The sequence below is a fragment of the Antechinus flavipes genome, chromosome 1, assembly GCF_016432865.1.
Source record: "Antechinus flavipes isolate AdamAnt ecotype Samford, QLD, Australia chromosome 1, AdamAnt_v2, whole genome shotgun sequence".
Lineage (NCBI taxonomy): Eukaryota > Metazoa > Chordata > Mammalia > Dasyuromorphia > Dasyuridae > Antechinus > Antechinus flavipes.
The window spans coordinates 379885284-379902722 of NC_067398.1; the positions used below are offsets into that span (position 1 = coordinate 379885284).

General features: G+C 33.8%; 1 protein-coding gene across 1 annotated transcript in view; it reads left to right on the plus strand.

Annotated features, from left to right (window-relative positions):
- PLEKHG4B (pleckstrin homology and RhoGEF domain containing G4B) overlaps nucleotides 1–17439 on the plus strand; it is a 207233-nt gene that overhangs the window by 145061 nt on the left and 44733 nt on the right. The window contains exons 7-13 of the mRNA XM_051969770.1: nucleotides 3567–3653; nucleotides 7299–7418; nucleotides 9273–9371; nucleotides 13498–13640; nucleotides 14392–14530; nucleotides 16140–16256; nucleotides 17198–17362. Of these exons, the coding sequence (XP_051825730.1) occupies nucleotides 3567–3653; nucleotides 7299–7418; nucleotides 9273–9371; nucleotides 13498–13640; nucleotides 14392–14530; nucleotides 16140–16256; nucleotides 17198–17362 (870 nt within the window). The remainder of the gene's footprint in view (nucleotides 1–3566; nucleotides 3654–7298; nucleotides 7419–9272; nucleotides 9372–13497; nucleotides 13641–14391; nucleotides 14531–16139; nucleotides 16257–17197; nucleotides 17363–17439) is intronic.

Here is a 17439-nt window from a genome sequence, read left to right on the forward strand (position 1 = left end):
TCCAAAGAATAACTCAGAAATAGGAAAAGGGTGCCATCCTGATGGAGGATTATTCCAGCACATGGAGACCCTAAGCACTAAAGGAGAAACCAGAGTGAAACTATTAGCCGAATTATCATCCATAAAGTCAGGAACAGAGCTGGGAAAACAAGAAAAAAATTCAAATAGTATTCTCTAATCTAGCCTTACAAACCCAGACAGATTTTAGTCAATTGGCATATAGCCCCTGATTGCTTGTCTGTATGGTTTGCAGATAGGACTAACTTGACATAATACCATTTGCCTTATCACTTATCGTTTTTCATTTGAGTAGCCAAGTGTCTGCAAATTACTACTTTTGCTTAATATTCATTCTGAGTCATGTACAGCTAATTTCCTCCAGCTGGCAACAGTCGCCATATGTGGTCCTTGGATTTGTTTAGCCTTTCTTCCTGAATGCACAGCTGCTGCCCTGAGACAAGCATTTTTTCAGAAAAGCTAAACTGATGATGGGAGTGGGGAGTAATAGAATTCAATCATTTCTCAAGTGTTCTATCTAACTTGATATTCTAAGGGATTTTGTAATCACTTATAAAAGGATATCCAAATGTTATCAAGCTGATGTTGATGTAATTGGGCTTTTTTTCCTTTTTTAAAAATTTGGCATTCAAATTGCGTTAACTGTTGCATAGTTTCAGGTTCTCACAGGTAATGGTCTTAAGAAAAAAAAACTCTATTATCTTATACCAAGAACTCATAAAAGCAGCAGGATGGATTTTGGCAAAGCATTCAATGAGATGTTTGTTTCCAATGAAGGAAGTAGAGATAAGGGAGTAAGAAAGACATGATAGTATTATAGTTGGATTAAATTTGAAGATCTGGATGTGTTTTCACTCTCAATTCTATTTTTGACTGATTTCTAATTCCTATTCAGTGTGTACCCCACATATTTCCCTGACAAGAAAGATAACTAATTTTAAGTTAAAGTTAAAATTAACAACCAATTAGTTTGAAAATCATTGCCATATTGAGTAGTGATGTTTATAAAAGTTAAAGATCCTGGAAGACTAAAATACAATCCTTTTTAAAAATGTACTACATTTTACCTATTCACCACACAAAGTGAAATACCACTTACAGTAAAGGATTAGCTTTATTTGTAGCTCACCTTTCTTCTATTATGAATTTTGAATGCAACAATAGCAATCAAAAACATTTATTAAGCACTCACTTTGTGTCAAAAATTATGTCAGATACTGGAGAGACAAAAATGAAACAGTCCCTCCCCTCAAAACACTTGCATTCTGCCAATAAGTCGTAGTGGTAAAAATTCATCCACAAAGGACTTATAAAGCACTTTTAACTCTCAAAATGTTGGTTGAATTGGGTTATATAATAAAGTGCTAAGAGGCCAAAAATGCCTGGTTCATTCTCTAGATGTTGTTGAACAGAATTAAAATTCATAGAAAAAACTTTATAGGAATGAAATACTATCATATAATCATGCAACTCTTCCAAAATATTCTAATAAAAGAGGGTAAGGAAGCAACTGCTGAAGAAAAACCAATAAAACTATTTTTAAATATAAGCAAATAAAGAAATAAAGTCTAGCCTTTTGATATTTCAATCAGCCTTTGTGCGAGCAGACCCTCTGCCTTGTCCTCTGCTAGAATGGAATCAGCCCTCTTCATCAGGGCTGAAAATTGAACCAATTCAGCTGGCAAGACACTAAGGTCCTTTTTCAAGCTGAATTGCCAAGTATTTAAATTCTACTGCAAAGAGCACAAGTCCAATGGGTTGGCCACATTGTTCAAATGTTAAATGTGTATTTGAAAAGACTATTTTACAGAGGGCAGACACTTGCTTGGAAGTCAGAAGAAATGATACAAGCATGTTCTCAAGATCTTTCTGAAGAACTTTGGAATAGATTGTGAGAAAGGATCATCTAGCATGGTGTTCCCACATCAAAGAAAGCACTGTGCTCTATAAGCAAAGCAGAATTGCAGTAGCTGAAAAGAAATGTAAAACATGCAAATCTAGAAACATTTCTCTCCCAATGTTCACAGACTATTTGTGCCCAATTTGTAGAGTTTTCCAATCTAGTATTGTTTTAATCAGCCACAGTTGCACACACTGAACATTGACCTTGACATTATGATGTCATTTTGGTCTCCTTCAAATACAAACAGTAATGAATGTGTCCCTAGGAGCAAGTATTTATCTAATTAAGGTAAATTTAATGATTAACAAAATAAATGTTTGTTGAATGAGGAAACTGTAAATTATAGAATCAGAGGATATTAAAAACTGGAAGGGATTTTGGAGATCATCTTCTAACCTATTTTTAGAAAAGAAAAATATAGTCTCACAAAATCAAGTGATCAACTAAGGTCATACAATTAGTTATAAGCAAAGGGAGCTTTAGAATATCCAACTCTTTGATTGGGGGTAATCTCCCAACTCTGAGGCCAGTATTTAATCCATTTTATACCCTATTATCTCTCCTTCAATTTGGAAATGTATGGCTTGGCAAATTTCTAACTTTCATAGATAGTGCCAATCAACTGCATTTGCATTTAGTTTATTTTTCAGATTAAAAAAATAGAAAAGGCAAACAAGCAGAATCAGAAATATATTGTGCACAGTAATAGCAAGATTGTACAATGATCAACTATGACAGAATTGGCTCTTCTCAGCAGTTCAGTGATCCAAAGCAATCCCAATAAACTTTGACTGAAAAATGCCATCCATATCCAGAGAGAGAACTATGGAGACTGAATGTAAATCAACACATGCTACATTCACTTTTTTTTTTCCCTTTGGTTCTTTTTTTCTCTCATGTTTTTTTTTTTTTTCTCTTTTGTTCTGATTTTTCTCTCCTAACATGATTCATAAGGAAATATGTTTTAAAAAATGAATGTATATTTATAACAAAAAAGTTGTTTTACATGTAACTAGGGAAAATTAAAATGTAAAAAAAAAAAAGAAAATGTTATGACTTAAGAAGTATTGATGATGATGATTTGTCTCTCCTACTTTTTACCAGAAAAGTGCTGGCTAGAGTTGCAGAACGAGACATACATTTTCAAGCTTGGCTAATGTGTTGATTTGAAGTGTTTGACTATACTTACTTATTATATTAATATATTATATTATTATATATTTATTATTTCATTTCATGTTTCATATTATTTATTATATAATATTTTATGTTATTTATTATATGTTATTATAATTGATTAGGTGTGGATTGTTTTCATTTAGAGGGTTCTAATGAGTTAGGGTGAGTTCAGAGTTAATGGAAAGTGTTAGACATAGAAATAAAAGAAGATTAATAAAACAAAAATATATAGTAGAAACCAAAAAGAGATTCAGAAAGGGACACAATCAATTAAGGCAATGTTTATACATGCTAAATTCAATATGTGCTTTTAAAATATATATATTTATAATACATATAAAAATAAAAATCCTTTTTATTTATATACTGAAAATTTTGTATTGAGTATTATTTTGTTGATGATAAAAATAGAATTTTAAATGAAATTTTAAAATTATTATTAACATCACTTTTTTTTTCATTTCAGAATTCTGCACCTCAATCTATTCATAGCATTCTGCTTCTGGTGGATAAAGAATCAACATTCAGGCCTGACAAGGATACAGCACTACAGGTAAATTTTTAAAAATGGTTTTATATTTTTAACACTATACTTAAATTCAAAATAATATGTAATATTCAAATATTTGTATGAGCTGAGAAAAATAAGATATGTAGTAAAAAAAAATTCTGGAAACTTAGCTTTTTTGTTTCTTGAAAAGAAACCCCTTTTAATTCTAATGCTTTCCCTCTTAATTTTTTTCTCTTTTGTGTGTATGAATTTGCTTTTTGTCCTCTTGGGATGTAAGCTTCTTGAGGGCAGAACTATCTTTTGCATCTTTTTTGTATCCCCCATGACTTAGCATAGTGAGACTGCAATGAGAAGACAATGTATTAGTGTTGCTATTCATCATTATCTACTTCTTAGCATCCCAGTTCTCCAGTGGCTGGATTTCCTGTCATATTCTCCAGGATCTGTGTCTTCATCTGTTTTTGTTTCCCTCTATATCAACTACATGCCTTCTTAGACGTCTAACAATTTCCTTTAAATGGATCATCTTCCCTTAGATAGAAAGCACATAATAGTCACTTAATAAATGTTTGTTAACTGAGAAATGAACCCAATTCTATTCAAAATAAATGTATCTTCTTTTTTTTTGCATATAATCTATTTCCATTAAGATAGTCTTGAAGTTATTTTCCAATTTTGATGATAAAAAGCAGGAATTTATATTCATTTAATCTTCAGTTTGAGATGTAGTTTGTTAGAGAAAAACAAATCTTGTATTAAAATACAGATAGATAGTTTAAGCTTGAACAGGGTAAAGGAGAAGCAAATATAACAAAACAAAGATATGTCCCATTTGGTTTAATAGACTAAACCTAGATTTCTTCTTGTCCTTTTTGAATTAAAATCCAAATCATCTTACGTAAAAGTATTTATGTATTCTGTAAGTTAGTGAAAAGAATCCTATTGTTTCTTGTTCAAATTATTGATTGTTAATATAGAAAGGAACAAAATCTTTGAATAATAGTTTATATTTATTTGGAGCAAAAAAAGTATGGGAACTTGTGTTCTATTGTACCTTTTTTAATTGATTCATTGGGAATATTAAAATATAAAGCCGATTATAACAATTTGACAAATACTAGAAATTAGTTTAAGGCTTTTTCATGTCATACCAAATAAAGTATTTGAAAAGTGGAAATTTCTGTCAATCAACAGGTGACTTTATCTTACTCTATACCAAAGCTTCTTAAACTGTGGGTTGCAACTCTCATGGGTGAAAATTTTGGCAGCAGTAAAAGGTATCAAATACTCTGTCAAAGATTTGATTCTTTATGTAAAAATAAACAAGCACATCTACCTCATTAGTATGCAAATTAATAAATAAAATCATATGTATACCAAAGAATTGTTTTAAAATAAATTTCTTTTTGATTCATCATCAGTAAATGTTTGATTTGTATACCTTTTTTACATCCCTATATACCTGGAATTGTGCAAAAAATTCCTGGTAAAAAGGGGTCACAAGTGGGAAAAGTTTAAGAAGCCCTGTTCTATATCACAACATGCCAGGTCTGTGTAACTCACAGTCCCCATGTCCTTACAAACTTGACCAATTTAACATCCACTTGGAAGGTTAGCTCTACCCAGACTCAGAACCAATTCTAGTTCCAGACAGGGACCATATAAGGAAATATTTGTGAGAAGTCATATGAGATTGCAATGAGAATACCACGTGTTAATCTTGCTGTTCATTATTATCTAAATCTTAGCATCCCAGTTCTCTAGTGGCTGGATTTCCTGTCATATTCTCCAGGGTCTATGTCTTCATCTATTTTTGTTTCTCTCTATATCAACTACATGCCTTCTTAGACTTCTAACAATTTTTTTTAATGGATCATCTTCCCTACCTTAGATAGACAGCTTCTATCTTACATTCTGTTTAGACCTTGGGAAACTATATATAAATCACCTATCTTTTCTTGACTTGATATCCCTTTTCTGATGTACTTTTTGGACTTATTTCCCTTCATTCCTCTCTAGAATATTATACCTTGTCTGGACTCTCAAGTTGTACTCATTTTTAAGGTCTACCTAAACTTCTGGTACTGTTCTTCCCCAATCTAGCCAAAGACTTCGAGTCCTAATTATGGCAAAATCATTTAACTAATTTTTTTTCACCAAATTGAATTGAATGATTATTTTTGTAATCATTCAGATATGACAAAGTTAAGATATAACAAAATTTGTATAAATGGTTCAAACAAAACTGGAAAATAAAATTCATACTAAGTTAAATGATAGCATATCTTCCCTGTTGTTACAGTTGCTTTTCCCATCTAGGATGTGCTGGAATATGTTGATATTTAAGTTTAAAAAAAAAAAGTAGCTCCATACCCAGCTGTTTGTAGCAGCAATAGTCAGAGTTAGTGCCCAGCTTAGCTATGAAAGATTGTTGCTGCTAAAAGAGCTACTTTTGAGCCCCAGTCCATCAACCCCAAAAGAAACAATGGACCATAATGGTACATCAAGGGTATACCATTCCCACATTGACACCTCTGTTGTGTTTGGGAAAAAGGGACAGGCATATATACCTGCCTTGCTGTCTCCACATTGTGATGGGATTAGAAGGAAATAGATTAAGAGGGTAGTAGTTAAAGGGTGGATCAAAACCACAAAATCTGTCCTTCAGAGTTCTTAGCTCCCATCTCACCTCATCTCTTCTTGGGCCACACTGTATCTCTATATCTTCTCTTCACACCTTTTTTTTCTTCCCTTTCTCAACTTCTGCCACTGAACTGGGGAGAAGATTTCACCAAAATGTCCCCAGGTATCTCAGCAATAGTAATGAGGAGTACCCACCCCGCCCTAGCCTCATCCAAAGTAGATAGATTATGAAAGACCTTTTCTCTTCTATATTCTTCTCCTTTCCCTTTTATATTTTCTCTTTCTCTTTTCTTTTTAATTCTCTCTTCATTCCTTCCCCTCTTTTTTCTCTATTCTTCCCTTCCTTTCCTTGACATTTCATGTTCATCTGTTCCACTTTTGTCTTATTAATTTTTTCCTATTCTAGAGTATTTCCTTCCTCCTCTGCTCCAATTGCCATTTTTTTCCTTTATTTTTTCTTGCCACTTCCTCTATCCCTTTGCTTTACCTCCCTTTTCTATTCTCGTTTCTTAGTGCTCCTTTTTTCTTCCTTTTTTCCTTTCACTCTTTCCTTTCTCATATCTTTCACTCCTTTTCTTCCATTCTTCCCCCATATAATTCACTTTTCTCTTTTCATTGTTGTATTCAAAGATTTACTCTAATTTACTCTACTTCTATTTCTAGGAAAACAAAACCTTAAAAAATTATTTCTAAGCTTCCCAACCTCAATCCTCAAGCATTCAAATATTAGAAAGCAGTATATAAGGGCGACATTCTCCACAAATTCTCAAGCTGTGAGAGCAAAGCCAGGGCAGGCATTTGGTCAGTCTCGGGCCTTACAGGAGCATGGAATGATTAATACTACACAATAAAACAATACAGAACTGAGACCTGGATTTTCTCAAACCTAACACCTCCAAGTGCCAGCAGGCCTCTTGAGTATAACCTATTTACTTCCTAGAGTGTTTGAGAAAGCAGGAAAAAAACCATTTCTTGCAGGATTCTTTTCTCCCCAACAGCTGGATTTCTGGCAATAACAGCAATCTTTAAACTCCTTTTCCTCAGCAGTGTGAGGTTCTGACCTCCCTGAAGGCCCTGCACAAGCTCATTGACAGTACACAACTGACAGCAGAGTTTGATGGAACTTTCCCCTACAACCATGGTGACTGGATCCGTTTCCGAAGGGTAAATAAGGCTCGGTGTTCTCTTCCCTTGTGTTTTCCTTTTCTGAATGTGCACATAGTTCTGCTTTTATAGAGTAATTTATTCATTCATACAACAATCATTTATTAAATGCTTACTGTGTGCCAAGCAATATGTTAGGAACTAGAGATGTAGACATAGTAGCCATTAAGAAGTTTACATTATGAGGAAAATATTTTGCAAACTTTAGACTTATATGTAAATGTGAATTTATAGAGTATTCTGTAGAATATTCTTCTTTCTATAATAATGCATTCAAATAAGTATACTACAAAGTGGAATGGAAGTAGTGCCACAATGTGGAGAGGTGACCTCTGAGCAAGGAAGACATATTTAAGATGAATTTGATGTATACTAATTGTGTGACCCTGGAGGAGGCATTTAGCCCCCTCAGTGCTCTAGATAACTCTCTAATTTATATTTAAAAAATATATATGTTTATATATATAATTTATATATATTCATACATATATATAATTTATAGTCTTATAGCAGAGGAGATACCAACTTTCATTGGTAGTAAGGAAGTCTTCATCTGGGAATTCTCTACCCCATTGAAATCACAGGAACTGTTCCTAACTTAATTATAATGAGGTGGGATGTAATAAGCAAAGATATACAGTCAAAGTCCTGTAAGAAAATTATAGGAGGGAGAGATAACTTTTACCCAGAGGGAATCAGGCACTAAGTCTCTAGTTTCTTTACAATCTCTGTCCCATAGAACCCTTCTTTTCTAGTCACAAATCTATCACCCTAAGAGGATGAGAAAGAGGGGGAATGATCACCATCTTTCAGCATTCACAAGACAGTCACAGAGAAAGACCACTGCTTTGTTGTGACAGATAGCCTTGTGTAGCTTAATTAAATTATGAGCTATGCCATGCAAGCTTATCAAGAGAGACAGGTAAAGAGTTCTAACAAAAGGCATGCACTAGAGAAGGAAATGGCAAACTGCTCCAGTATCCTTGCCAAGGAAACCCCATGAACCTTATTAAAACACTAAAACATATGACATTGGAAGATGAATCCCTTAGGTCAGAAGAGGGCCTGATGTTCTCTGACCCAAGAGCCACAAGCAGCATATAGAAATAGGAATTTGAATTGTTCTGTTTGCTCCCAGAAGACAAGACCAAGATCAATGAATAAAAGCTACAAAGAAATAGGTTGAAACCTGATGTAAAGAAAATCTTCCTAATAATATTCAGAGAAGGGGCGGGTTACTTTGGGAGAGAATAAGTAACCCATTATAGGATTCACTGACTGTAAGCTGAATGAATACTTGGAGATGATGTGGAGGGAATTCTTCATCAGGTTTAGCTTAAATATCTCTGAAGTCCTGAAATTCTGTGATGTAGCAATGGTCTTGGAGTCAAGAAGACTTGGTTCAAGTCCTCCTCTATGTGACCCTGGCCAAATTATTTAACCTTTGAGTAACTCAGGTACTCTAGCACAATAAGTTAGTGAGAGTGTGCTAATCTATAAGGATAGGGGAAATTCCTCATCAGGAACATTCTACATTGATAAAATCACAGATCCACTAAAAAAAAAAAAAAAGATTTAAAAAGTGGTCTATCTCTTACCTATCCTGTAAACTACACAATATTGGCCATGCTACCTATTCTAGTGAATGTGTCCTACTTAAACTTTGTATCTCTTCCAGTGTTTAGCACAATGTTCTTGCAGACAGGCAGTATTTAATATTTGTCAAGATGATTTTAGTTGAACTGAATTTTATAACCAATAGTAACACTTTAACCCAACAAACAAAATCCCAGACTGACCATTTGAAATCTCATCTCTGACTTTCTATCTCTTTCAACTCACAAAACATGGCAGAAACTGGAACCATTTGCTACAAACTGCAAAGAAGCCATTACTTTTCTACAGAATTCCGTCTGTTCCCTGAATACAAACAGGACTCTAAGTACTGTGCAAGTAAGTAGTTGTTTATTTGATTTAGAAAGATGATAAGGTTTTGGTTCTAAAAAGCAAAAAGATATTTATGAAAGAACAGGTTCTTAGGTAGCCAGCTAATTTTGGAAACCAATATTTATCAAAATTGGGAAGTCTAGTTTTTAGTTTCCTTGCTTACCTATGACAATTGTGTTCAAACATTTGTTGGTTTGTGAACATTTCAAATGGTAGAATAATTTCCACAAGAAACTTACTTCATCTGTTTCTACCACTTCATAAACCTATTCTAACTCACTAATCCCATGAAAGTAAACCTTCCCAAAAAGAAGGGACTGTTTTTGATGATATATCAAGGAAATGCATAATTTCTTGGGAGATAAAACTCATAATGTCCTTCTACTTTATCCTACCATTTGCAATGAGACCAGACACTTGGTGATGCTTGCTGATAAGAATAAATACTCCTGGGGGCATTTAGATGGTGCAGTGGATGGAACGCTGCCCTGAAGTCAGGAGGACCTGAGTTGAAATCTGGCCTCAGACACTTACCACCAAAAAACAAAAAACAAATAATAGGCTGAAAATGGGCCTGCAAACAATGAATTGAATAAAGATTCATCTGTATTTCAATGGAAATCTATTATAGGCTATCAAACTATCATTGGCATTGGTCCCTGCAATTCTGATGAGTAAGGATAAGGAATAAGGTTGACAAGAGCAGGACTTGGGTTGGGAGAGTCTAGGCAAAATGAGAAAAGGGTAAGGAGGACTCAGCTCCTACTAATAGAGAAAGAGGTGAAGAGACAAAAGGAGAATTCCTGTGACTACTCCTCTGCCCTTAGTCAATGATTGAATTTACCTTGTCAAACTTATGCAAAGATGAAAATGAAATATTAATCTATGTGCATAGTAGTTTTATATTTTTTTGGTTTTATTATTAGTTTTTTTTTTCCTTTGCAAAACAATTAGGGTTAAGGGATTGTCCCAGGATCACTTAACTGGTCAAATGTCTGAAGCTGGATTTGAATGATTTGAAGCTGCTGATTTCAGGTCTGGTGTTCTATTCACTGCTTGATATCTAGCTGCCCCTATTATTAATAGTGTTTTATTTTTCCAAATACTTGCAAAGATAGTTTTCAACATTCACCTTTGCAGAACCTCATGTTCCAAATTTTTCTCCCTCTCCTCCCTGCTCCCCAAGACAGCAAGCAATCAGATAGAGGTTAAACATGTACAATTCTTCTAAACATATTTGTCATGTTGTGCAAAAAATATATAATTAGATCAAAAAGGGGAAAAAACACAAGAAAGGGAAAAAATCAAGCAAACAAATAAATAACTAAAAAGGTGAAAATACTATGCTTTGATCCACGTTGTCTCTATAGTTCTCTTTCTGGATGTAGGCAGCACTTTCCATCACAAGTTTATTGAAATTGGCTTGAATTACCTCATTGTTGAAAAGAGCCAAGCCCATCACAATTGATTATCACATAATTTTGGTGTTGCTGTGTTCATCATTCTGATGGGCCTATTTATTTCACTCAGCATCAATTCAAAACATGTCCAATATGGAAATATGTTTAGAATTATACCTTAGCTGCCCCTATTATTAACTTTCATTTATATAAAACTGTGTTTCTTACAGCATTTTCATATCTTTTTTGGCATAATGGAAAGAACATTGGACTTGAATCCAGAAAGATCTGAGTTCAAATCTGGCCTCAGATACTGATTACATGACCCTGGGCATGCTTTCTGCCTCAGTTTCCTCATTTATAAACTAGGATCATAATAGTACTTACCTTCTAGGCTTGTGGTGAGATCAAGCAAGATAATAAATGTAATAGTTATCTATCCCTAAAATAACAAATATATTAACTTTAATACTAACTTCACAGTTACGTGTAAAACAATTACTTTACATTTATTTTTAAAACCTTGAGTTCCAGATTCTTTTCATCCTTGTTGAAAAGGCACATATAAAATTATGCAAAACATTTCTATAAAATCCATATTGCAAAAAATATAGATGTCCCCCCAAAAAAACCCTCAAGAAAAATAAAGTTTTAAAAAAAGGTATCCTTTAATCTTTATTCATACATAATCAGTTCTTTCTCTAGGTATGTATAGCATGTTACCAATTTATTTATTATTTTATCTATGCATTCATTTTATTTTGTTTTCCTCAAAGGGTTATTTGTCCCTTTTCCAGATGAGGCATAAAACAATTAATCATCAAGCCCAATAACAGGAACAGAAGCAGAAAGGATTAAAGTATTTTTAATCTGCTTAATTTTAAACTTTTTGTAGAAAAAAAATTGTATGAAGAGAAATTTTAAGTTCAAAAATGTTAAAATAATTTTCTAGGATGATAAGTTGCTAGTTCTCATGGCAAGTTCCTTATCCATAGTAGAAACTACAGGTTCATATTAAGAAAGAACATACACCTCAATTTTATTATTATGGGATAGAGATTAGAGTTTTTCTTTTTATAATAGTGGACACATTGATAGGAATTAGATTCATGATTTCATTGATATAGAAAATAATGAGGTAGGGACCTTCTTTGCCACTTTTAATCTTAGTTGTGTAGCATTCTGAAAGGTTAAGTAATTACCCAAAGTCTCACAGACATTATAAATCAGTGGCAGGACTAGAATCTGAGTCTTCTGATTTTAAAGTCATCCTTTCAGAGACGATATGTTAATTTAAATTCTATGAGCATTAGTTGCTCCAACAATAAATGTAGGAGAATATACCAGATGATTTTTTTGAGGTCTATTTCAGTTCTAAAAGCGATGATCCAATGACTAGTAACAGATTAATTATAGAAATAAAACAGTAGATAATTGTCATTATCAACAAAAATGCTACAAGAAACCAAACATGGGACACTCTCAAGGATGACAAAAGGTCTAGAGACCAAAAATTAAGTATCGATGGTTAATAGCCTGATTAGTCAATTGACAATTCTTTTTATTCTATTTTTTGTTTTTCTTTTCAAGATCCACAAAGACTTACTAAAATTTTTATTTTTATTTGTGAGTCTACCATTGATCAACTCCCTTTATTATCCATAGGCTTCAATTCCAAGCCAATTCTTCATGTGGAGTGATTCTGGGATTTCTTTTCCTGGATTGATTCTACTTAAATTAAAATCAATCTATCAATAAACATTTATTAAGTACTTACAACATGTCAGGCACAGTACTAAGTGCAGGGGATATAAAAAGGGACAAAAGATGGTTCTTCCCTTTGAAGATGTTACAACCTAATGGAGGAATAAATTGTCCAGGCTAACTTTCTGGAGGTCCTTCAGACAGGCCTTGGTCTCAGCAGGATAGACACAATGAGAATTGTCAAGAATAGAATCTAGATTTTTTATTCTGGCCCATTCTTGATCTTAGTGCAGGAGGCAGGAGAGCCTCCATGAGGCTGGTCAAAGATAGAATGTCTCTCTTCTTAGCCCTTATATACTCTATTACAATTACATCATTACAGCATCCTAATTATGTGTGAACTTAGAGAACCATTACATCACCATGCTAAATACTAAATATATATGTGAACTAGAGAACAATCATCTCATCAATTCCACTGAATTTCAAGTATACTTGTCCAGAGTTCCTGCCCTCTACAGGGGAGACAGCATGGAAATAAATGCGTCCAAAGACGATATAAATAGGAAATAATTAACAGAGGAAAGGTATTCTAATTAAGAGGAGTTAGCCTTCTCCCAGGTGATTGTTGCTGTGGTATGGTGTTTGTCACTTAGTTTCTTAGACAAGAAGCACCTGAGTCTTAAATATTGCTTCTTACTGCAAAGCACTATCCATCAATACATTATGTAACCTCTCTCTCTCTCTCTCTCTCTCTCTCTTTTTTTCTTTCTCTCTCTCTCTCTTTCTCTCTCTCTCTCTTGCTCTTTCTCTCTCTCTTGCTCTCTCTCTCTCTCTTTCCTCTCTCTCTCTCTCTCTCTCTCTCTTTCTCCATATATATATATTTGTGTACATATACACATATATACATATTTATATGTTTATGTATATATTTATACATATATTTATTGTATTTTTATACATATATATTTTTACATATATTTTTATACATATATGTAGATATATGTCTTTGTTCCCCTCTTCTGTAGGAGGTGGTAGAACTAATCAACAAACATAAGACAATGATGAAGCTTGTTCTGGAAGATGTCCTTCTGGTAACTCTTCGCTTAGAAGGTGGCACAGTCGTGGCCAGGCTCCGGAAAGAAGATTTTTGTGTGACTGAAGATTACAGGTAAATGGATGCTTTTAAGCAGCATTAGATAGGAGCCAAAATTTCGCATTAATCAAGAATGAGAATCCACAAGAATGGTACTTAATATCATGTGCTGAGGCACGTATGGCTGAGTTTCTTAGAGACTGTTGCCCCAAAAAGAGCAATTGTAAAATATACAACCCAAACTTCTCCTCCCCTTGAAGCCACAGTCTCCATAAACTGTCAGAACCAGTACTCATTTGCATCTGTTTATATAAAACAAAAACAGGCCAATTTTATTTAAATACTCAAATGGAAGAAAAATGAAAACTCATCCTATTTGCCATAGAGTCAGAGGCCCTGTTTGATCATGAATGAATTCTCCTTTGTTATCCAATATTATAATTTGATTCCATCTTAGGAAACTCCATTCCGCCTACCTAAATTCCTCTTGCCATTTCAATTAGACATGGAATTCAGCTTTGCTCCATGCTGTTCAAGAGTTATTGTTTCTCTTCCAAGGAGACTGAATTGCAGACTTCATACACACGCACATATATATGAGAGTGAAAGGGTCATTGTTTGACCATGGCTTTGTGTGGAGGGATCATGTACTGGCTTTCAAGCAAGACTTAGTTTATAAAATTTAGAATTTGTCTTACTCTGAGTCATCATTGCACTGGCGCATTCCAAAACCTTTCCCTGAAATATTCAAAAAAGCTGTTTCTCTTTACCACAGGCCTGTCTGAATAATACTATGTATTGATTGCTGTGGTTTTCTCTTCATCAGAGATGCTATGGATGCTATAACCAGACTGTATAACCAAGTAGATGAAGAGGTCCATAGACTAGTCCTGTCATCTAATAAATGCCTTCAGCAGCTGGAGAGCCTGCAGGAATTAAGAAAGCTTGAAGAGGGTTGTAACCAGGTCAGTATTCTTTTTGATAAAGAAGAAATAAGAGGCATCCAAGTCTCTGGCTTTCAATCTGGCCATCTACATCATTGATGAATAACTATAATTTGAAAAGAAAAAAAATGAGAATAGTCGGTACCAATGTTCATTTTCAAAATATTTTATTTGGCTGATTTCTTGCCCCCAGAATTCTAGCCTGATGATCAAGGGAATCACTCCTGAGATTATCATCATTTTTCTCTTATCTCTGATGATCTAATATGGCTACAAGGTTCCCTGAATGCTTTGTTTTCCATTATAATATCATTTGTCTCTGAGCATCTGGTAACCTATTGCCTCTCTTTTTTGAAAGCAGCTATTTTCCGAAGACTAGAAAGATTACCTTGTTATTTTTCATAACAGACCATGTTGGTCCAAAGGGTTTGCTTCTAAAATTAAATTTTAAAAAAGCACAATTTTAGATTCTAATTGTAAATGTATCATAGGCACCAGATGGAGGAGATGACAAGAAAGCTGACTGTGTTAAATCTAGGACTAAGCTGGATGTTGTCATCCATTTTAAAGGGAGTTCAGCTTTATCTTTCACAGAGAATAGTAAAGGTTACAATTATTGAGTAGCTTAATGAACATTCTTGTGGCATGTATGACATCTCTTGCTTACTGTTTCAGACCAGATCTATGGTTTCCTTTGTGTAGGGAACTTCCAATGAAGACACTTCCCTCCCCTAATGCAGCTAAAACACCTGCTTGGTGACTTAAATTCTTAGGGAATAACTGAAGAGTGCTAGGATGTAATGTGACTTGCCCGAGTTCATACATTTAGTAAGTGTGAGACAGAGGACTTGAATGAAGTTTCTATCTATTATGTTACACTGCCTCTCATGACATCCAAACATTTCAAACCTGAAAGTTTTGAATCCACTTAATTTGTTATTCCAAGGTCCCTTTTCGAAACAGTGGAACTTGTAAGTTTGAACCAAAGACAGTTTCTTGTGCTTTGAGCATTTGTATAAATAAAAATGGAGAACATAAGCTCATTAGTGAATTTTTTGTTTATTCAAAAACTTTTGTCTCTCAGTTGACTCTGTACACATAGTATTGATCTCTTATTTTATTTATTTTTTTTTTTTTTGCTTCTAGATATTTTTTTGGCAAGGTAATTGGGATTAACTAGCTTGCCCAAGGTAACACAGCTAGTAAGTGGCTGAGGCAGAATTTGAATTCAGATCCTCCTGACTCCAGGGCTGGTGCTCTATCTATTTTGCTAACTAGCTACCTGCATAGTAGTGGTTTTTTAAAAGAATAGGTCTAATTCTTCATACAGTTCAATTTTGATTGATGCATATCTAGTCAAAACTTAATTAACAGAAATTTAAAATACCTATTTGCCTATAAATGATGATATAATTCCATTATGAAACAAGTAAGACTATTTCCTAAAAAAAAAAAATGGGGCAGAAGGGGGGCTGACTCATGTACATGAGGTTATTAGATTCTTCTGAGGCACTATGGTGCCTTCCAGGGTATTTAAAAAAAGGCCTCATTTTATTGTACTCTGCTATGTTATTTGGGCCAGGTCCTACATGCACTTTAAAAATTGTTTTAATCTTCTTTTCCTATTTAGATCAAACTATGGTTTGAAAATGAGCGAGAAAAATATCTTGGTCCTTTGGAGCTACTTTCTCTGGAGAATGTAAAGAAAAAGCAAGAAGAATTTCGGGTATTTGGTGACATGGTGATGGTAGGTGTTATGGAATGAGTCATTTCCATTGTGGTCTTCACAAGTATTCTTTTCTATCGTTATCATACTTTTTTTTGCATTCTGATATTCTCACATATGTTGTTAAGTAGAAATCTGAATCTGCTTTGTATGTCTAAGCAATAAATTGATCTTGATTATTGCTGGAAGACAGGAATACAGTTATCTCTATTATTCATACCACAGTATCTGTTAGATACATTTGTAGATAAAATAGTATAAGGATGCTTAAGTGATATCAGTTTATATTCATCAAATTTCACTCATTATCTATGATAGTAACTAAATGCCTTAGGCACAAAGTCTATTCTATTTTTCATAGACAATATTAAAAAAAGTATAATCACCACAAACAGTATCTCTCTGATTCAATCAATCAGTTAATCAACATTAAGTGTCTAAGTGCTAGGTCTTATTACAAACATATCAGTTAAATAGTCCCTATCTTCAAAGCACATGTCCACAAAGAAATATATGAAAAATATAAGTGAAATAAATACAAGATAATTTGGGGGAGCCCCTATAAATTGGGGTACAGAAGTGGGATCAGAAAATGAAATTGTCTGAGAAGAGAAGTCTGAGGAAAGAACCTTAGGAAAATGTACCCTCCCCTTAAAGAACTAGGAAGCTAAAGATTAAAGAAGATAAAGAAAGGTTTAAAGATATCAGAAGAAGATCAGTAGAATGTATATTATGGGAGCCAGTATATCTATGAAGGAACAGATTCAAAAGTTTTAAGAGTTTCCAAGAAGTTGGGGATAGCAAAAACTAGAAAGATTTAGCAAGAAGCCAGTAGTGATCTTAGAGGAAAGTAGTATCTGTCCAATATAGAATTGGAAAAAATGCAATGTGACATCTTAAGTCAAAAAAAATAATAAATTCTAGAATTTGACTTTACTGATGTTTTGTTCTTGGTACTACAGCAATATTGTAGGAAAGGACTACAATTGGTAAAAGATAATAACTCACCAAACATGGAAGAAAAAATCCAGAACTTCAAAAGATACCTGAATGACATCATCAGTCAAACAGAAAGAAGGAGAGGGGAGCTGGAGAAATTGGCCAATCTCTATGAATTTTATGAGACGGTAAGAGGTTTAGTAGCTCTAAAAAAAATGTGAAGAAATGATTTTTTTGGGCAGCATTTTTTTTCATAAAAAATAGC